Here is a 21,445-nt window from a genome sequence, read left to right as displayed (position 1 = left end):
CTCCCCTCCCTGATCCAGAGTCCCTCCCCAGCTTTCCTGGAACCCCTTGAGGGACTGGAAGGGGCTCCAAGGTCTCCCCGGAGCCTTCTCTTCTCCAGGCTGAACCCCCCCAACTCTCTCAGCCCCCCCCTCCAGCCCCCTGATGATCTTCATGGCCTTCGCTAGCTCCACTCCAACAGGCCCGTGTCCTTCACGTTGGGGCTCCAGAGCTGGCAGCAGTCCTCCAGGTGGGATCTCACCAGAGAGGCAGAATCCCCTCCCTCGAGCTGCTTCTTTTGATGCAGCCCAGTTTAAACAGGAGGAAGTGTCCCCTGTACTGGTGGTGTATAGGGCATGAGGTGGGGTGGGATACAGACTCCAGCCTTAGACTGTGTCCTACCAGACTCGGCACCCCCAGCAATGCCCCCGTGGTGGCAATGCCCCACAGCAAGACCTGGTGTGGGAGTAAATTACAGCCGAGGAGCCCAAAGAGGCCGAGCCTCGGAACAGCTTCAGCCCTTGGGGCGTTAAACAGCCACCCAAGACCACGACGAGCATCTCGACATTTCTCGGTAGTTAAGGGGGTCTGTGATGGCCAGCGGCTCCCCAGCCATGCCACTGGGGCTGCACAGTCCTGGCACCCCCAGCATGGGGGCTGGGGTCCAGGAGAGACCCATGGCTGAGCAAGAAGCCCCAGCTCCCACCCACTGCCAAAGTTGGGCAGGCTCCCCCTGCCCAGACAGTGCACCCTTCAGCAAGGTGCATTTTGGCAGTTCTTGGAGAGGCTCTGCTAACACCACAGCCAACGATGGGGCTGGGCTCCTGGGTCGGTTTTACATGCTCAGGCTGACACATCTTTAGGTTTTATGACCCTGTTTCCGCTGAGCAGTGCTCTGACCGCTTCTCTCTGGCTACAGGAAGTTGTCCTGGGTTATGTCTTAGTCCTGTTAAAACACATCATCGACTCACAGGCTTCCACCTCTGCCAAGACCAACTGATCCATCTCCACCATAAAGACTAGCTTTGATTTGCAAGTGGTTGGGTCATTGAAGGTTTCATGGTCCTGCCTGCACCGAGCTCTCCTCCAGCCTGGTGACACCCTAGAGCATGGTCCCCAGGACCCAAAGTCACAGACCCCTTCAAACCAGACACCCAAGGCTTCAAATGGACACAGACACAACAGGTAGGTACCATTTATTGAGGAAAGTTCAGTACCGGCCCAAGAAAGGAACTGATGAACAGTATGAAAATTAACATGACTGCAATCAAAGATAAGATTATCTGCTACCCACTCCCTCGTTAGTACCTCATTCATGGCTCACAAACTCAGCAGGAAGGCCTGAGATCCTCAGAAAGTTATGACTCACAGTGGTAAAACCTTTGAACGATGCTGTCCCCTTACTTCTCACCCATGCTCCCCTCCATGCAAAAAGCAAGCTGTGCCCCCCAACAGCAGCCCCTCCTTGGGGCCCTCTGGGGTCCCAGCCAGGGACAGAGCAGTTTCCCCACAAACACACTGCAGCCTGCTCTGCAGTGGTCCTTCTGCCCCACGGGGAGCTGCTGGGGTGGGATGACACAGCAGACGTGGTCCCAGCCAGCCTCCAGACCAGCTTCTTCAAAAAAGCCCTGGGATCTGAGCTTTGTGCCCATGGTTTGCAAAGAGCATGGAATGATGTGGATGTGCAGATGCTCCCCGTAGAGGTGAGCTGGCCAGGCTTTGTTCCACTGGCTGTCGCAGTCCCTGAGCGTCCCCAGGGAGGTGCGACTGGACGGCAGAGCACTCACACAGAGCCATCCCGCCAGGATTGCCAGGCAGAAAGAGCTGCAGCAAGGACAGCCCCAGGGCAGTGCTGGGGTGGGCAGATGGAACACCAGCATCTCCATCCTCGCTTCACCCACGTGGCTGGTGACACTCTCACCCAGCACGTTCATGGGGACAAACCCTGTGGCCATGCAGGCGGCCAATTCATGCAGAGAGACCCAGGCTCTTCTGCACGTGGGGTCTGGCGGCGAAGAGCCAACTGTGTGAATAATCATCTCTAACCAAACAGCAGCTTAGAATGTGTCTAACCAAACAACAACCAAATAAGTTTTGATTCAAGCTATTCCCTATTGTTCTCCGTTTGTAGTAACCTGTTAATACTCTAATGGTGCCATTGACCCTCATTAACGTTTGATTTTCCAACTAAATTACAAAGCAGTGCCTGTATAAGGTGCAACAGCCACACATCAGCCTCCCATGGCCTCATGCTTTGCATCTCAGGCAGGTGCTATGACGGGGGAGAGGGCCAGGCATGACAGCATCTCAGGGGCTGTGGTCGGTGGGGTCACACTTCAGCATCACTTTCACCCCCTCACCCCTCTTGGTGGTCTCGAACGCCTCCAGAGCCTTTTCCAGGGGGAAGCGGTGGGTAACCAAGGGCTTGACATTGATCCTCTTGGATGCGAGCAGAGCAATTGCCACAGGCCACCTGCAAGGCAAGCAGAGAGCAGATGAGAGCAGCCACCAGTTTGGAGCCCCAAGGGAGGACCACAGAGGGAGCCACCTGGTTTCCTTACAGTAACTTCCTTAGCCCAGGGGAGTTTGGCCCACAAACAATCTTCTGGAGGGGGAACCTCAGGCATCAGGCATGGGAGAGAGGACAACCCAACTGCTTTGGGCTGTTGAGCACTGAGAAGTCTGCTGTACGCAGACAGTCGGCTGTGCTTCACCCACAAGAGGCTGAGTAAGTGAAAATCCCAGCAAACACCTGTACTTCTGAAGCACCGAATGATAAACAAAACCACTGTGCACCACTCTCCTTGCAAGCCTCCTCACCTGCACTGTAGAGTGTAGATCACTGTAGAGTTCAAACTCACCGACCCAGTGCAGGGAGAAGAAAGGAGAAGCCTCAGTCAGCTTCCAACCTCTGCTTTGGCAGAGATTCCTGAATCTCATTGCCTTGTCATCCATTTCAAGGGGCCAAACTAGAGGAATGGGGACACACAGGGATGCAGCAGCTAATCCAACTCCCAAACTGCCTACTTAAAGACACTTCTCCTTTGAAGAAGCCTGACCACACCTCATAAATCCTTCCCAGAAACCACCCCTGCAGACTAAGCAAAGGTTCTTGCTCCACTAGCAAGAAACTAGAGCTCTGAAGAGAGCAGAAACCAGGCTGCAAACATGCAATGCTGGGTCTCAGGCACTACCCAAGGAGTTAAGATCGAAGAGAGGACAGCTGAGCTTCTCCTGCTTCCAGGACAAGGCCACCTTTCACTCAAAGACCTGCCTGTCCACGAGCTATGCAGTTCAGTCCTCTGTAAGCACATACGCCTTCAGACTGGCTCCAGATGTATCTCCAGCTCCAGAAAAGTGATGAAAATTAAACAAGGCTCTTGCTCATCCCAGCATTCGCTGATCCCCAACAAGATTGATGATGTGGTTTCCTTCCATGAGGAGCAAGGAGAGCAGAGCTGGGCACCAGCAGCACATCTGGATACGCTTGGCCTGGCATCAGATGCAGCACTTGGGATTTTGACTCCGCCCAGAACTAAGACTCCCCATATCCTTTCCTCAAAAATGGACAATACAGCAGTTAGGAAGGTGGGGGCAGCAGGCAGGCAGCTTTCCACAAAGCAGCGTGTAGGGCCAGGGCCAGGACCAGGCCAAGCAGCTGCTCAGAGGTCTCCCAGCACAAAAGGCTGAAGCAGCTAAAAGCTGTGTGTTCTCCCTGCCATGCCATGAGCCTCCTACCACACCATACCTCTTCCAAAACACCTCCAGCACATGGCCTTCCCTTTCTACAGGGCATAAGAGTTAAAGGCACAAATGTTATGATTTTTTTTTGTTTTATTTTAGCCTGCTTGCTTGCAGCAGAGTAAGGGTTTGTTGGGTTTCTTCCTTTCTTTGCACCAAATGCTGCATGAAATGGGAGAGTGGGACAACCCAGCTGGGCTGGGCTGCTTTGCTGTGGTCATATTTGCAGTGCTGGGCTCATCCAGGAACCAAGGCCTAAAATGCAGGACACATCAGTCAGACAGTCTGCCCCGCAGTGCTGGCACGTCAGAATGCCTAGAGGTTTAACCAACTGTAAGGAAAAACAGCCTTTTCCACGTCCCGTCTCCTTGTGGAAAGCAAGAATTTTGTAAGGACAGACTTGGAGAAACATCAGGCCACACTGCAGAATACTCACGTGTTGCAGTAGCGGAATATCCCCCGGATATCCACTTCCCGCACGGCAGCGTTCACAATGGGCACAGTCACCATCTCAGGCCCCAGCCCCACCAGCACCAAGGTCCCACCAGAACGAGTGGCCTGGAGAACAAACACACTAATATGTTATATTTGGCAAAATACTGTCACCAGAGCCTGTGCAACAATCAAAGCCAGACTTTGCAGCTGTAATGGACTGCCTGGGGCACAGCACAGAAGCCAGGGGTGACACAGGATGCTGTCTGGAGCCCGTAAGTGTGAAACACTCAATAAACAAGGCTTAAAAAGGAATCTCTCAAAAACCTCTGACGGATTTTGGTATCTAAATCTCATTCTGAAAAATTACTAGCACCTAGGAGTATGGCACTTAGGAGTATTGGATTTCAATGGGAGATATTTAAAACTAAGAGCCTGAAGCTCCACTGGAATTTCTCTTTTTTGCAGCTTGTCCCATTTATCTCCCGTCCTTTCATTGTGAAACTCGGCACTACCTTTTCTGCATCCACCCATTAGGAAGTTCATGGCTGCAAAACATACCCTCCTTAACTGCTTTCGTCACCTGCTGGAATTAAATGTTCGTAATTATTCTCCTTGTTTGAACATAACTTCACCTCAATGGAAGATGCTGTCCTACTTGTACCAGCTTCCTGGCACTCCTGCGTAGCCATGCTTGGGTTTTGGGTCTTACTGCAGTCTCTTTGGGAAGTGGTAAAGCATCAAATCAGGCAACTATCCCCATGCTGCCTGCAAAGACGTTAACTCTTTAATTATCTTAGTTTGTTGTCTAACAAGCACCTCCTCTCCCTCACCAAGGGAGACCAAGACCACTGGAATAAAGCACAATGGCAGCGAAATAACTGTCATTCCCTGCGGTGTCCCATAGAGCCAGTTGCCATCCCTGCTTTAGCCTGGGGACGAGTGGTACTCACATAGATGCCAGCCTGGATGCAGGCCTGCACTCCTGTACACTCCACCGTTATCTCAGGCATGCAGCCAAGCAGGCTTTCCACTTTGGAGGCCACCTCCTGCGGGGTCTCATTCTTCACCTGAATGGTGAAATCCGCCCCCACCTCCTTGGCTTTTTGCAGGCGAGAGGCCGATATATCTGGGGAAAGACAAAACAGGTCAAGAATTGCAGCGTAATGTGAAGCAGAAGGGGAGAGAGAACCTGAGCCTGCAATCTGCTTCCTACCCCTTCTGATGTCTCAACATAGCTACAGTGTTCGGTGACCAGCTGTCAGCTCTGCCAGGAGAGAAGACAGAATTTGTTATGTGGTAGGACAAGGTGGGAAACTGCAGTAGTTTCTCAAGAATTTATGTAGACCACCCAGACCAAAGGGCTTCCCAGCCTTGATGCAAGCAGGCCACCATCAAGGAGCCCTGATGGAAGCAGACATGTCTGGGGTCTGAACACGTGTTCCCTTCCTCAAATCCAGGAAGCCTTCAGTGAGGAGGAAAGGTGGAGAGATCTGCTCCCTTTTCTGGGCAGGCAAAGAAGGATGAGCGATGAGGACAACTTACAGACACAGGAGATACCAAAGGCTTTCCAGCCGCAGAAGAAGGTGTGTTTTAAAGAGGCTGAAGCATGAACTCACAGCTGAAATCCACACCGTGCAAAGCGATGTCTGAGTGAAGGAAGAGCTGCCACCTCTAGTCTCAAGGGGTGTCTTTTAAGACTATCAGTTAGTAGATCTCCTGATTTCTCTTTGGTACTGCAAGAACACCAAGAGTGTGCCAAGACAAACTAGAAGGCTATGCTTAACTCCAAAGGCCACGCACACTCATGCCACAAGCAGAAACCACAGGAGGAACAGCCATGGCCAAGCACTGGTGGAACCTCACTGCAGGGAAAGGCAAAACGCAGGAGGGCAGAACAGACAGGGCAGCACTGAGCTACACTCGCCCTGTTTGAACAGCGTGGTTGTGTCTTACCAAAGCTGCCACTGTCTAAGACCACACTGCCCAGTGTCTCTGGCAATCACTCTTTCATGAAACAGCTTCACTAACTCATCCACTACTGCAAATGGACGGTAAAAAACCATGTTATACACACACTCAGCAAGTTAAACTTGGGAGAAGCCTACGAGGCAAAAAAACGCCCACTACTTTTGCATCTTCCTTCTCTGGCTCTCAAGAATATTCGCTGTTGCTCACACCCTCAAGGATACCTCACAAAGGGCACTAAGCAGAGACAAGGTTGCTCTGACCTTGCTCCCTGATGATGACCCAGAAATGACCTGGCTATGGACAGCACAGCACCGAGAAGCCTTTCTGACAGGAAACATCAGGCTCAGAGGATCGTTAACACGGCCATTTCACTTCTAGAGGTACCAGGTGAGAGCAGGTCATGAGCTCTCTGAGGGCCTCCTCAGTGATCCACCAGCAGATCCTTCAGCTGAGCAAACTGCAGGATGCACTAAGTGTGTCCCTGCTGTTACAGACCTTTGCCATCCTTTTACCCTCTTTGTAACAGCACTGGAGGCTGCTGAGATCTCTCAAGCAGTTTCTGCTACAGACAAACGAGCAGGCAAGGCCACTTAAAAAAAAGGGCGTGGATCTGGTAATATGGTGGAGACCTCAGATACCCCATTAACACAGAGCACCAAAGCTGGTGATGATAAATGTCTGCAAGGGCATGGCTGTACTCTGGTACTCTGTCGAGAAGGATCTTGACAGCAAGGTCAATATCTTCTCATAGAATCATACAATGGTCAGAGTTGGAATGGACCTTAAAGACCATCCAGTTCCAACCCCCCGCCCTGGGCAGGGACACCTCCCACTAGACCAGGTTGCTCCAAGCCCCATCCACCCTGGCCATTTGAAGATCCACAAAATGGTCTATATCACGGAGCGAGCTGCCCTGGCAGGTAGACACACTGTTTGTCTCTTCCACATCCCATGGAAGGAAGCCACTCATCCCTCTCCAGGTACCACTGGTGACCAGGATATGCCCAGAGATAAGGAGGTGGACAGCAGACAAGAAGAGTGGCATTTCCCAGGCAGAAACAACCTCTTTGCCTTGAGCAGTGGTCTACAGGGGCCTTTGTGTTAGCACTGGAAAAGATGTCCGGATCAAAGGTGGAAACTAGCCAGAGAGTTGCTAGACCCAAAACTGATGGGTAAGCAATGTCCTAGGCTTGAAGACTCGGAAAATGATGCCTTTGCCAGGGGCACACTCCTCCCCAGGACGCACAGCGCACCACCACAAAGAGGAAAATACCCTTCTCGCCAGGGTGCAGTCTTCAGAGAAGTCAGAAATGGGGGTGGGAGGAAAATATCAAGGGAAAAGAGGAGGATGAGGCCACTGCTCCAACATGAGCTGCTCTGACTCAGCCCCAGCGCTGGGAGGAAGCCAGGCCAGAGGACGTACCCTGCCCACCACGGTGAGTGTGAGGTTACTGACAGCCAGGGCAGGCCATGGCCATGCCCACGCTGGCTGCGGCAGCACTCGTGGTGCTGGGGGTGGGCACACCCACCAAGACAAGCACCCAGGAGACCTGTGGAGGGAGTTTCAAGAAAGGGTAATAAAGGGTAATAAAATGCAGACAAAGGAGGAAAAGCCAAGGCTGGAAACTCTGGGCAGCACCACCTTGGAAGCCTCAACGTGGCTCTCATTCCTGGGGCTGCAGGAGGCATTAGTCACGTCTGTCCCTCCCAGGCTGTGAGTACTGGGCCTCAGGACACATGTACAGCCATGACCCTCTGCCAGCCACTCACAGACCTCTCGCATGCTTTCGGGGCACTCGAAGTGCTAAGAAACACTTCTGCCTGGCATGGCTGGTGTCTCCCAAATCCCAGTGTACAGCAAGGAGACCACAGGGGGCTCAACAGTGCTCCCAGCTCTCAAAACACCAGTTTGCAGCAGACACAGCTGGATTCAGCCATTTAGAGAATCTGCCCAGTCACTAATTTATTTTATACTGTCTCTTTGGCAGAAATACATCCAGAGGCAGAGTCCTGGAGCAACAGGCACGGCCAGCCAGTGCCTTTCAAAGCAGCCACAAAAGCCATTTCTCTGGCAGCAAATAAGCCCCCTCGCTTTTCCCATAGTTGGTCTCTGTTTTGCTGACCTGCTCGGGAAGGAAGTCCTCATGTCAGAGAGGAATACAGGGCCCAGCAACAATACTGTCAGACCCGGTCGGGGCTGCGGTAACATCTCGGTAAACCTGGCCTAAGTTAACCACCACTAAGCGCGTACTGAAGCTGACAAATATACAGGTTATCAAATGATAAGGTTATCACATTGTTCAGAGCTCCAGACACATGTGAGTCTTGAAAAGAACCAAGGCATTCAGATTTTAAACTTTACTGTGGCGGAACCCCACACAACTCTTGGGAAAGTGGTCAATTATCCAATTAAAGGGTTGTATCTTGCTTCTAGTTTGCTCTCACTTCCTGGCAGCTGGAGCTAATTAAAGTTTCGGCTGCAGGATTAAAAGTAGCCCGCTCTTGTATCTCTGCTCCCACGGAAGTTATCAAATTACACTTATGCTGCTCATGATGGTTTATGAGCCAACTAAACATGCATATATTCTTGAAGCTCTCACACTTTCTGTGTTGATCTTCAACTGAAAGGAGTTGAACTCTGTCCAATTATTCATCTTCCTTGACCTTGACTTCCAGGGTTTCTGGAGGCACTGGCACCCAGGACTTCAGATTTAGATAGCACGAGGGGAACAGTTTCCCTTAAGTCGGAATTACTAAGTGTACCTTTAGTGACAGATAGAGTAAGGCAAGACAGCCTAACACCGCCATACAAACACCCAACGCTTCGCTTCACTTGCTGGGGAATAAGGCTTTTACGTGTCTCTAAGGAGAAAAGCAACTTTCCAGAGCAACAGCAACGTCCACAGCAAGGCAGAAGGCCAGGAGAAGGCTGCCCATAAATATCGATCACACCCACTTGGCAGCAGAACAGAGAAAGCCACAGACCTTAGGGAAGAGAAGATGAGGACCCATGAAGCAAACCGATCTCCTGCACCCAACTGCAGTCCATTAAACACATCAAACCCTGTCTCTGAAAAGGGAGAACACCAGTCTGCCAGGAATAAAGCACTTCAAGGAGAAGAGCAAAGGTTATCAGAAACACTAATACCTTTTATCAGGCAAGCTACCTTATCTAGGGGAAAAGGCAAGCTTTGGCATACACAGACCTTTGGAAGGGTAGGGCTGAGCGTTTGTCTTTAGCTACAGTGCCAGCTACTCTCTGGGAGTCCCAGAGAAGGGACCCGGCCCCTCAGTAGAGATGTAACTTTCTAAAATTCATGGACTCCAGGTGTGCCAAAGACACTCACTGCAGAAGCTGTAAGAGGTGAGTTTTCCCCAAGTCATGAAAAAGCTCTTCTAGCTATTTCTGTATTTGTGTGCGGCTTGTCAAAACAAACACAAACATTTAAAGCCCTAAATGCTGTTGCAGACAAGCTCTTCACAGAGAAACACATCATAAAAACTACTGGCAATGAATTCAAAGAATCTGGTAGCACAGTACAAGAGGGCCTTTGTGGGCAGACAGTCACCTTGCAGGTGTTGGCTCCTAAAGCCAACATAAAAAGCAGTTCCTTGAGAAGGGCAGCAAAATCCCCAGTGGCAATGAGCCAAACTAAACCCATTCTTCAGCTCCTGTCATGTACAAATATTTGACTGGGGACAGCACCTCCATGGGTGTCTCTGAGCATCTCAGTCAAACACCTCTCAGGTGGAAGATATCAACAAGTCAGGATCGCTACCTAGGCCAAGATGCAAAGATAAGAAGGGGTTAATTCCATGTAGCCAAGTTTGCTGACCCTACAAACCAGGTTTTGAGATCTTCCTATGGCCACCTGTAGCCTGTGGCACATGCTATACAGACCTGCTTGCCAAAGATCCCCAGGAGGCAGAGACAACTGCAGCTCCCACTGTTACGGTGAAGAACACACTCGGGCAGGACCAGTGATGGGGCCATGGGCTGAACCACCTGCCTCAGCCCCACCAACCCCTGCCAGCTCACCAAGCCCTTCCCCGCCCAAGGACTGGGTCACCCTCCAGCCCCTGCACCAGTTCAGCTCAGAAGCAAGGTTCCTCATACGTAATTCAAGAGGCAGGGCTGCTTTTCCTGCTATAGCAACCAACATCCACAAATGACAACACTTTGCAAAATCTGAGGCCTGGACTGATCACATCCACCAAGGACGCGCCTGCAGGGTGGGGCCAGCAGAGCAAAAAAAGGCCCCAGACTTGGCAGCAAGAGGATTTAGGAAGGAGAAGGCACTAATCTGCCTTAGGTTTTGTCATGAGCTACCACAGAAGGATGCTTGCGCGAAGGCAAGAGGGTGGGGCCTGGATTTTGTCTCTCAATCCAAAGACAGAAACACAGTAATTGAGAGGTCAAAAATGCACCCAGCCCGCAGTGTGGGAGGTGGAGTAACAGCCTTCTGAGAGGCCTGTGTGGGGGCTTTGGCCCAAAAACACTGCAGCAACCTGTGCTTGTTGTCTAGTCTTACCTGTAACCGCTCCTCCCAGCCACTGCTGCTCAGAAGGATCAAAGAGTAGTGGAAAGACCACTGTCCTGTCCAAACCCCAGGTGGAAATTTCAACCAGGGAACCTCCTGAGGCTACTCCAGCTCTCGATTCTCCTGGGCAAGCTACAGAGAAGCACCTGAACTTGGAGGCGAGGTGAAGGGAGCTGGGCTGGGGTAGCAGGACAAAGAGAAGGGGGGATTGAACATCTCTCTGCAACAACCAGAAGGGCAGCTGCAAAGATGATGGAGACTCATCATTTCAGTTGTTGCAGACAATACAAGGGGAAGTACCTACAAATGACAGTTTGTGAGTCGACCCCAGAAAAAGCCTCTTTGTTAAGAGGTGGTGCAATCCTGGAGGAGGTACCCAGAAAGGTGGGATGTCCACCCTCAGCTGTTTCCCAGGCCCAGCTAGTCAAAAACACGGCTGCAAGCAGCAGTGGACTAGAAACCTCCAGGACACAGTTATGGAAGGAAGGCCCATTTCTGAAAAGCAGGGACCCTGAAAAGGCCATTTCAGTCGTCGCAGATAATCAGTGGAAAATAAACCCCCCAGCAGGACAGCAGAAAGAAAGGGCAGCAAAAGAGAACTAGAGAGCCCTTTCTGCACACAGAAAGGACTGTGAAAACACGTGTCCAGGCCATCACCTAGCGCTATAAGAGGAAGGGAAAACCTGCTCAGAGAAAACCTCCAAACACGGTGTAAAATACGCTGTGTGCCTAGGTGAAGACTAGAAGCAGATATAATCAAGGTCTATCTGCCCTACAGGGAAGACGAAACCAGATCTTCAAGGCTCGATCTACGAGCCAAAGGCAAAGCATAAAGTTGAGGTCAGAAAAGCTCAAAACGGAAAAAAAAAAAAAAAAAAAGGGTCTGTCAGTGTTCAGAGACACCGGAAGCAAGCAGAGCTTTTGTAACTTGGGGCTTTGTCATACAGACATAAAAAAAAAAAAAAAAAAAAAAAGGGTCTGCCAGTGTTCAGAGACACCAGAAGCAAGCAGAGCTTTTGTAACTTAGGGCTTTGTCATACAGACACATTCCCTCTTCCCAAAAGACCGGCTCAAAGTCTGAGAAAGGTCTTGACCCAAGGACCACTCATTAGCCTCTGCTTTTTTCTCCTTGAAGCACTGTAGCTACGCCACCTGCACAACACGTCTGTGCCAGGAAGCAGACGTTGTTACCCTACTCTACCAACCCAGCAGAGAAGCACCAGTTGCAACCGGCACCTTCTTACAGATCCCAATTAGTGCAAAGATCAAAGTCTTGTCCTGGGGAGCTTATTAGGATTCCCTCCAGACAGACACACTACTACTCCATTCATGAACAGACCTTCCATTGTGCTTGGGCTGCTTTCCCCAGCAGTAACCTTGAAGGAATAACGGGCAACTAGTCAAAGTGACGTACTGTAGGAAACAGGCACACTCTTAAGGGTTAAAAGGACCTACCTGTAATTACCACTGCCGCTGCACCCATCATCTTAGCAACAAGCAGATTCACAAGGCCAATTGGTCCTGGGTACAAAGGGGAGAGAGAACACACAAAACTGTCAAAGACATCAGACATGGGCTCTGAACGGGCCCAGGGCTCAGCACGTTCCCAGGCTAAAGGAGGCTCTGACTGCACTTCCAGGTGGGCAGCTGTGGGATCTCAGCATCACCGCGATCCCACGGCAGCCAGACCAGCTGCTGAGAGAACAGCTACTGCTACATGAGGGACCCGCTCCTCCCTCCCTGGAGCTTGGAATGCCCACGCACTGCACTTTGCATTTGGGCAGCTCAAAATTCAGCACCCTAGTGCAGCGTGGGCAAGGGCAGCCTCAAGGTCCCCCTCGACTTCACTATAACTCTGTCATGACCCACAGCTTACAGCAGAGCCTAGACACACAGCTTGCACCCCATCCATTCCCCTCCATGCCCCAGCAGACAGAGAACCCCAGGACTGGTTAAGTTTACTGTACCAGAGCCAGACACGAAGACTTTGCTTCCCAGAGTGACTCCTGCCCTTTTGCAGGCGTGGATTCCCACAGAAAGGGGCTCGATAAGGGCTCCTTCTTCAAAGGTGACATTATCTGGAAGCCTGCAAGAACCAGACACAAGCAACAGTCACCAAAGAGGTTGATGGCAATGATGAGGAAAGCCATGACACTCGAGGACCAAACGTGGTTCTAAATCCCAGTGGCAAAATACACTCTCACCCTTGGTCCGAGAAACCCAGGGCTGGAAGCCATTCCAAGAGGTTATATTGCCTCCTTCCCTCCTCTGAAGCAGCATTAAGTACACCTAAACCATTTACCAGTAAGGTTTGCCTAAGCACCAAACACAGGGATCCACAAGCTTCCCTACACCATCTCCCCGGTACTTGGTGAGTCAACTCTTTTGCTGCTCATTCCCTTTGGGATAAACCCCACAGTTGTGTGTGCATCTCCTCAAAGGCTGCTCTATGGCTGGGACACATCAGTGGGCTCCCACACCCCTCATCTGGGTGGGGGAAAAAGCAGAGGGGGGTGAAACCCTTCTGAACTACTGACAGAAATAAATCCCAGCTTCACAATGCATCCTGCCAGAAAGCCACCAGCGTGGGCTCTCGCACAGTGGGTGCTATGTCTGTGAGGAAAGCAGGACAGCCCTGGGAAGCCTGAGGTCAGATCCCATCCAAGCCAGCCCAAAGCCAGAGTGATGGAAATGTCAGTTGTGGAAAGGCAGCTCTAAGATATCTGTATGTCCCTTGTCTCCAGGAGGCACTGAAGGGCTGACTCCAAGAGTTCCATCGCGTGAGAGTTTGGCATCACATCTGCTCTCCTGGGCCGGGGAGGGCAGCTTTGTGGCACCATCCCATCTCCATCAAATTACTCAGAGCACCCAACACAGAGTCTCTCTGCCTCCAGGAGAGACAACAGCTGCCCAAGTATGTAAGAGCTCACTGAGCTCAGCCATCACCTTTTCTTGGCAGATCTGTGCTGGCAGAGCAACTTCATGTCACAGAATCTGCTCTGCATCAGACAGCCACAGCATTGCTGATCTGAAACGGGGAGTACTAGATCCAGGCTTTGCAATACACAGGTTAAAAAAAATCCCCCAAAATAGCCAAAGTAATATTTACTCAAATTGGAGAAAAAAGCAAAGCCCTAGAAGACAGCTACGAATCAGCCACTTCCTCCCAAGCCTGTGATGTTGTCAGAAAGTGTTATTTTAACACACAGGAAATCAGTGACAGCGGATCTGGACAGTAAGAAGTTAGACCCATCCAGACCAGCATCTCATCCTGACAGCAGCTGCTTGGAATCCACTTTGAAAGGAGCTTCCTGCTTGAGGACTCTCATGAGAAGAGCATTCAAGTGTCTCGTTCCAACTGATTTGATCCTGAATGTGTCCTCTGCGGGCACCAAAGATCAATCCCAAGGACATTCCTGCTCATGGAAGTACCAGCTCCACACAGACAGAGAAAAAACAAGCTGCACAGGGAAACCAGTCTGAGGGGACCACAACCTTAGACTATCTTTAACTCCTTGTGTAAATACACTTAAGTGGGTATAATGTTGCAGAGGCTTATTTGGGTTTCTAGCATATTTGCCAGCATACTTAAGCACAGAGTTGCTTTTAAGCAAATGTGTCAGTCCTGCCACATACTCAAGATTGCTGAACTGGATATGAAAACAGATGTGTAATCCTGGCAGCTCAGTGGGGCCACTCAGCGCCACACAAACAAGCACCTTAGCAGGGACTCCTTTCCGTTCCTGCTCTGCTCTAAGTAGGATGACTTTGTTTCAAATGGCAGAGCGAGGTGTCAGCAGTCAATGCAGTGCTTCCTGAAAAGCAGCAGCAAAGCTAGCTCAGCTCAAAGAATAAGACAAAGACCTACAGGCACCATCCTAAGGAGGCAATGATATAAAAAGATGGCAGAAAAGAAGCTGGGAGCAAATGGGAAAAGGAAAATAGTGAAAGGGTAGAACAGTGTTGACATCCCAGGAAACTGTTATCCAAGCCTTATACGTGTTATTTATGGATCAGAAAGCATTAAAACCTGTTCACGTAAAGAGTGCTCACTGAGATCCCCAAAAGGGCCAAGAGGCAATTTCTTCAGCTAACTTCCCACCCCGGGAGTGTGCATTTCTCTGCAGAGGGAGCACCAACTCACTTGTAGCAGTAGCTGGCACTGTGCTTGTAGTAGCGGCACAAGTTCCCATCATCAGGAGGAGTGGCGCAGAAGAAGATGGTTGGAGACAGGTTATAGCGGCCAGTTTTGCAGAACTCATCCATTTCCCTTGGCACACCAGGCTCAATGGCCACTCGATCACCTGCCAGGATGAAAGCAGACTGTTACCCATGAAGAAGGTGGGCGCATAGGTACGAGTAGCACTGAACAACCACAGAAGACAGCATGAAACCCTGGCACGAGGGGCATCTGCTCACTGATCACGCTGCACGCACCAGGCAAGTTCCTAACACTTCCTTCATGGTGGCCTCATCACCAAAAGAAAGAGCCGGTGTTTCAAAGGCACAGACACAGAGCAGATGGAAGCTCAGCCACATACAAACTTCTCTCCAACCTGTCTTGAACTCAGCCTTAGCACATGAAAAGGCAGCCCTCACCCCAGGCAATCACACAGTGATCAGACTTTTTTTTCCAAATCTGTAGAGACTGTAAGAGGAAATAATTAGGAGAGAGCAGGTGAGCTCTGCTGGCCACCAGCTGGAAAGGACTGTCCCTTGGGAAGGGAGCTGACAGTGCAGAAGCACACCCAGGAGTGAGGCAGGACCTATAAGGGAACAGAGACATCTTCATGCTGAGATGGAGTAGCCCAGACTGCCGGAAGGACACATGCTGCAGGACAAAGAGTAATTATTTAACTGCAATCACAAGGCAGGATGGGCAAAGAAAATAACCGTGTGACCACAGTACAACTTGCCACACACAGGGACACAAGACACCTTTTTCTTTGGCAGAGGAAGGCAATTCAAGCCAAATGTCTCTGCAAAGCTCTCCACCAACAGGGTTTCAGCCAGACACAGTGACAAGCAGAAGAATGGATCGAAGTAAAGAGACATCTACACCCCTGTAATATGGCCAATAGAGGACATCTAGGGGTGAGAGGAGCAGGACAAGCACACACTGAATGTCCTCCCAGCCTCCCCTTATATTCAGCTGTGGGGTCTCCCAGGCTACACGTGGTTTCTTTGTGTTTCTTAACCCTCAACAATTTCTCCCCAACCTTCCACCATGTAAACTTTTAGCATCCACATCATCCTTTGCCAAGGAGGCCTGCAGGTCTGCTACACCTTAGGTGAACGCTGTACCTGGCTTCCACTGTCCCTTGCTCTTGTACCAGAGAACCAGGCAACCTTTATGTGCCCTCCATGAGTCTTCAGACCTGTGTCACACACCACTGAGGTGGGTAATAGCAGCACAGTGACATTCTGAAGGAGAAGGTCACACTGCGCAATCCACAGGTCAGAACATCAGATAAATTTACCTAACAAAAAAGTACAGCCTGTTATCAACATGTTCTCAGGAACTGATTAGCAGGAAAACAAATAAAAAGACAGTTTTGATTCCAGTTATTCGTCACAGAGATGCTGCCCCACATCATCTCCTTCTCCTCGTCTGAAAATCTTTCACTTATTTTATATCCCTTTGGAAACGAGGAGACCAGAACTGTGTGCAGAGCTCCAGAAGTGCAATGATGTCCTCTGATTAAGTCCCTGTCCCTTTCCTAACACTGATTTGCATTTTTCACCACTACTGAGCCAACTTTCCCACACATTGTGTCTGAGCCAAAGATCTCTCTTTAGCAATGATCAGCAGCCCGCCATTTTAGATATGAAGCTGGCTTTGTTTCTTCTGCTGTGGAAACCACTGTGCTTACGCACATGGAATTTCATCTGCATCTCATTGCCCAGCCACCCTTAAGGTTCTTTATGTAACTCTCGCTAGGTCTCCACCCTGCCTAAGTTGCTATCACCAGCAAACTTTGCAAAATTCAGCCCATTTTCTAGGACATTCATGAGCACAGTGAACTGTAGAGATCACACCATGGGGCCTGGTAGGGTTGCTCCAGTGACCTCTCTCCACTGCAGGAGGCCATTTGCTTCACACACAGTGAAGAAACATTAACAGCAGGTTGTCTACAAGAGCAACATACGTGGTTTCCGAAGCTTTATCTAGCTTCTTCAAAAAGCATCTTGTACTAGTGTAGACTCTGCATTAAAATAAAGCCCAGGAATATCCCAAGATAAAGCATACCTAAGAAATACCAAAAACTACAGCATCCAAGCTGGGTGATTAATAGCAGCACAGTGACACTCTGAAGGAGAAGGTCACACTGTGCAATCTGCAGATCAGAGCATCAGATAAACTCACCTAACAAAAAAGTACAGCCTGTTATCAACATGTTCTCAGGAACTGATTAGCAGGAAAACAAATAAAAAGACAGATTAATTCCAGTTACCTGGTTTCAGATGAGTGACTTCTGGTCCCACTTTGATAACAGTCCCGGAAGCTTCGTGCCCCAACACCATGGGGCTCTTTACAACAAAATCCCCGATTCGACCATTCTGCCAGTAGTGGACATCAGACCCGCAGATCCCAACAGAATGCATCCGCAGAAGGACCTCTGCCAGAAAAGCAAGAAAGCTTCCTTGTAGGAAAGCTCACCTTCTCGGGCACTGGGGAGCAACACGTATGCTGTCCCTGTGCCCCACAACAAAGGCCAAGCCAGCATCGAAACAGCTGAATTTACTAGCATTAAATAAATATACCAGAACTGCACACGCATGCATTAGGATGGATGGCATATTCATGAGACACCTGCTGAAATACAAAGCTACACAAGGATTTACAACTCAGGAAAGCTTAACATATGGTAAAACCCCTGTCAACAAAAGCTAATACAATCTAAAAGGGCCATGACTGTGACTGGAGCAAGGATAAAAAAGCAAGTCTATTTAATTTTTCCTTCTCCCTAAAGAGAATTTCAGCCGCGGAGAGTTAGTGAATCAAATTCCTATCAGCCCATATGCCCAGCCTATTAATATTGAGTCCTGCAATAAGATCATCTGACATGTCCCAAGAGCTGTTTAATGTGAAATACATGAACTGCTGAAACAGGAAGCAGAAAAAGCCAGACAAAGGGCTGTATTCGTTACTGCTCCAGCTCTTCTTTTCAAGTGGAAATGCAGCATTATCTGTTTCAACCACACATTCTTTTTTGGATTATTTTATACTTTCTCAGAAATATTTTATCTCTTTATAATATCAAGGAGCGACAAAAGAGAATGAGAAAAGAAAGAGATTAGTAAAGAAAGCAGATGGAAGCAGCCATCTCTAGACCTACCATTGGGACCCGGTTCTGGGATCGGACGGTTTTCCTAGAAAGAAAAATAAAAACATTCAGCTGCTTGTGCATAGCCATGGGAATACCTCCTGGAGAGGTGGAGAGTCAGTCCAGGGTAGCTCAGGTAAATCCGTAAACTGATCAGGTTTTTGGTTCTGTGTGCTCAATCAGACATTGCTGTGCAACGAGGAGGGATATAAATGTGCCGTCCACGCTCCCTAAGCTCACCTCCTTTTGCTTGCACAGTGGAGTAATGTAGGCATCTGTTATGAGAGAGCACACAGCCAGCTTGTAAATCCACTCTCCAAATTATTTTGCAATAAACTCCCCTTCCCTGCCCAGAAAAGAGCCACATACTAAACTTTCCTGCCCCGGAACAGCCTCGAGTTTCACCTGAATCCTTCATCCCACTGACTGATCAAAAAATTCACCTTCTGTAACCAGGAAGATTCTGAACCACCTATTTCTAGAAAATGTTAATATTGCAGTGTTTATGTTATTATTACAAACAATAAGAAATATTTTTACTACATGCTACATTTTACTGCATTTATGCTCAATGCATAAATCAATTGTAAACATTACTGTAAGTCACATTTGAAGTCACATCCTCTTGTAATTGGCATAACTCTTTATTAATTGAGTGATAAAACCAGAACTATAGAAGTAGTCACATGGCCCCAAGTCACCCTTCCACTCAAAAAATCTGCAGGCCTTTGCCTTCACTGAACTCCCTCAGCTGCCTCAAAAGATAAAGGAGTAATTTTGTTGGGGTTTACAACATCAAGACAGTATGACACCCACCAAGCACCCACCTCTAGGATCATGTCTCTAAGAAAAGCCTCACCAAAATAGTTAGTCCTAACAAGAACTCCTATAATCCATCTGCTGCTCAGATTTTCATACATCTTAGACCTCTTTACCCACAGCCCAAAACTGGGCACAAGACCTTCGAGCAGACCTCCTATTCACACAGTTCCTCTTACAAATTTTTGGTGTATAAACACCAGTGAGCCCATGGTCGGTTATTTCTCCTTGTAAGAGCATCTTCTGTTACAAGAAACGTGATCTCTGGATTTCAGAGATGAGCAATTGCTTTACAGCAGTCTTCCACGTATTCACTTCACCAGTTAGAAGCTGCTACATGACAACAAACATGAGATTTTCTGCTGCCCTACTGCAGAGAAAGCGGGGCATCCCTTCCTCCTTTTGGGAAGCACTGCTTCACATTTTAGCTAAGTAAATACATTCTCACTTCCAACATATTCCTCAACTCATACTTTATACTTCACCAATCTAAACATCACAAAAAGAGAAATTCTGGAAACGCATCCTGAGAGTGTTGCTCTGTTAAAATACCTGCTGAATAATCCCTGCAGGGATGTGGGCAGGATGGCCCAAATTGTGTCAACTGGAGTGCAAATCAAAGCATAACCCAATCTGCTGAAGTCTTCAATGTTCAGGACTATACCTGCATTTTTTTCTACGTGCGGTGTTTGTTTTGTCCCACTAAGAACACAGCCCACAGCATTACTTTTAAAAGAAGTTGATCTAGATGTAACTTCTTATAACTCAGCCCAGAAAAAAAAAAAAACAACTTTTTTTTTTTTTTTTAAAAAACTATTGCCCATTTCGTTTCTCTCAGGTAGGATATGAGACTTCAATCAAAAAAACACCCCAGAAACCAGTAATACCTATGCAGATTAATGAAGTTTGTTTAGATGTAACTTTTTAAAACCCAGCCCAAAAAAAAAAAAAAACCACTTTTTTTTTTTTTCTTCAATAACAGCTGTGCCAAAAAACAGACATCCTGGTAGGAAGTGAATTCTCCAGCCTGATTTGCATAAAACAGGGAGTGACCAAACTGGAAGGCCCCAAGTGTTTCAGGACACACGTTCTGCTTGCTGTCCAACGTTCACCGAGAAGTTCAGAGAAAGCAACTGGTGTAACTGAGAACGTGAAGGAAATGCAGCAAATGTTTTCTGTAAAAGGAGACATATAAAGAGAGGATATGGGCACGTGCATAAAAAACAATAAATCTTCAAGTGGCAGCAAATATGAGTCTGTGGCAACTGCCTAAGATCAAGAGGACAGTCAACAAAAATGAAGCCAACACCTTTTTGCATAACACAGGTCAGCTATTAAACTCTCGGTGACTCTCCCCATGGCCAACACATCCACACAAATCAAGAATGATGCGGAAATTACGGCAAAAATGATCTCACCTAACTTCAGGTATTAATAACACAGATAACAAATTCACAGTTCACTGCCTTATGTGACCTTTACAGGATCAGATGGGCAATGCAGTAAGTGCCATTCATACTGTGGCAAAGAAACTTCAGAGAAGCCTGGGAGGACCACACTTCAAGGGGCTGCCAGTAAGATCAGGGGAGCATCGACGACCACCTCCGATGTCTCCAGCAGTATGAAAATCCCAAGGAAAACTCACTGGCATAAGCCAGTTTAGAGACCAGCAACACAGACAGAATGGAGCTAGCATCCACCCTCATCCACCTCTCATACATCCTTCTAAACCACAGGGTATTGGAAACATAGACCATCTCAATTCTCACTCACTACGGCTATGCCTTTTATTTCTAGGAGAAGCCAGGCTGCACATACTTCTAGTGAAATTCCAGGTATATCAAAGGTGGCTGGGAGCCACACAGGCATTACTAAAACGAACACCACTTAGCCTTTGGCACGCGTCGCTTGAGCTGTGCAGAAATGGTAAAAAATCAACTGCTTCCCTGATAATCATCCCCAAAACGAGCTGCTGCAGGTATCCAAAGTCTGCATGTTCCTAAAAGCCCTTCTGCCCGAACTGTTTGTTCAGAAAACTGCCTGTCAATGTTTGCCCATGTAAATTTTCTGTACAGAAAACCGCCTGTCAATGTTTGCCCATGTAAATTTTCTGTACAGAAAACCGCCTGTCAATGTTTGCCCATGTAAATTTTCCCTCCCCAACCTGACACTTGCCAAACTGGCAAACACAAATCTCCAGCAGCGCCACAATGATCCAACACCTGGGACATCCAAGCGTTCACAGTCAGGCACACACAATCGGTTTGCAGCACTGATGGAAAATCAAGGCCTCCCCTCCCCACCAGGAACAAGCGCAGGTGTCACGGTGCTACTGCTCCCTTTGAACCCTCCTTCTCACCTGGGCTCTCATGCCCTACGAAGCCACGGGCCACCCTCCATTTCTGGGAGCGCCACTTTCACATGACTGTCTGAGGAACAGCACGCACTCCCCATCCCTCTGCTCCCCGTCCCTCTGCCCCCCGTCCCTCTGCCCCCCGTCCCCTCCTTCAGCTGCGCAACCCAAAGAGGGGCTCGGGCAGCCCCTGGCCATGGGGCAGCCCCACGCTTTGGGCTCCCCCTGCCCCACTTGCCCCCCTAGGCACCCTCCCCAGCACGGGGACAGCTGCTGCCTCTCC

At 49.1% G+C, this 21,445-nt stretch overlaps 1 protein-coding gene across 4 annotated transcripts; it reads right to left on the bottom strand.

Moving 5' to 3' along the window:
• Positions 1–1,144: 1,144 nt before the first annotated feature.
• On the bottom strand, positions 1,145–20,781 carry SORD (sorbitol dehydrogenase). Of its 4 annotated transcripts, none has more exons than XM_014961607.1 (9): positions 20,692–20,781; positions 18,003–18,036; positions 17,118–17,282; positions 14,807–14,966; positions 12,630–12,748; positions 12,118–12,183; positions 5,104–5,279; positions 4,155–4,276; positions 1,145–2,450 (listed from the first exon to the last, which is right to left on the bottom strand). In XM_014961607.1, exons 1-9 carry the CDS (start codon positions 20,764–20,766, stop codon positions 2,285–2,287), a joined length of 1,083 nt encoding a protein of 360 aa, XP_014817093.1. In that variant the 5' UTR covers positions 20,767–20,781; the 3' UTR covers positions 1,145–2,284. The 4 variants fall into 4 exon arrangements, with proteins under 4 accessions (XP_014817093.1, XP_014817094.1, XP_014817095.1 ...); XM_014961608.1 differs by having other exon boundaries at positions 20,628–20,693; XM_014961609.1 differs by lacking the exon at positions 20,692–20,781 and adding an exon at positions 19,474–19,494.
• Positions 20,782–21,445: the final 664 nt, after the last annotated feature.

This window comes from Calidris pugnax, unplaced genomic scaffold (assembly GCF_001431845.1).
Source record: "Calidris pugnax isolate Ruff unplaced genomic scaffold, ASM143184v1 scaffold492, whole genome shotgun sequence".
Lineage (NCBI taxonomy): Eukaryota > Metazoa > Chordata > Aves > Charadriiformes > Scolopacidae > Calidris > Calidris pugnax.
Note: the sequence above shows the minus strand (reverse complement) of the source record. Positions and strands in the feature narration are given on the sequence as shown.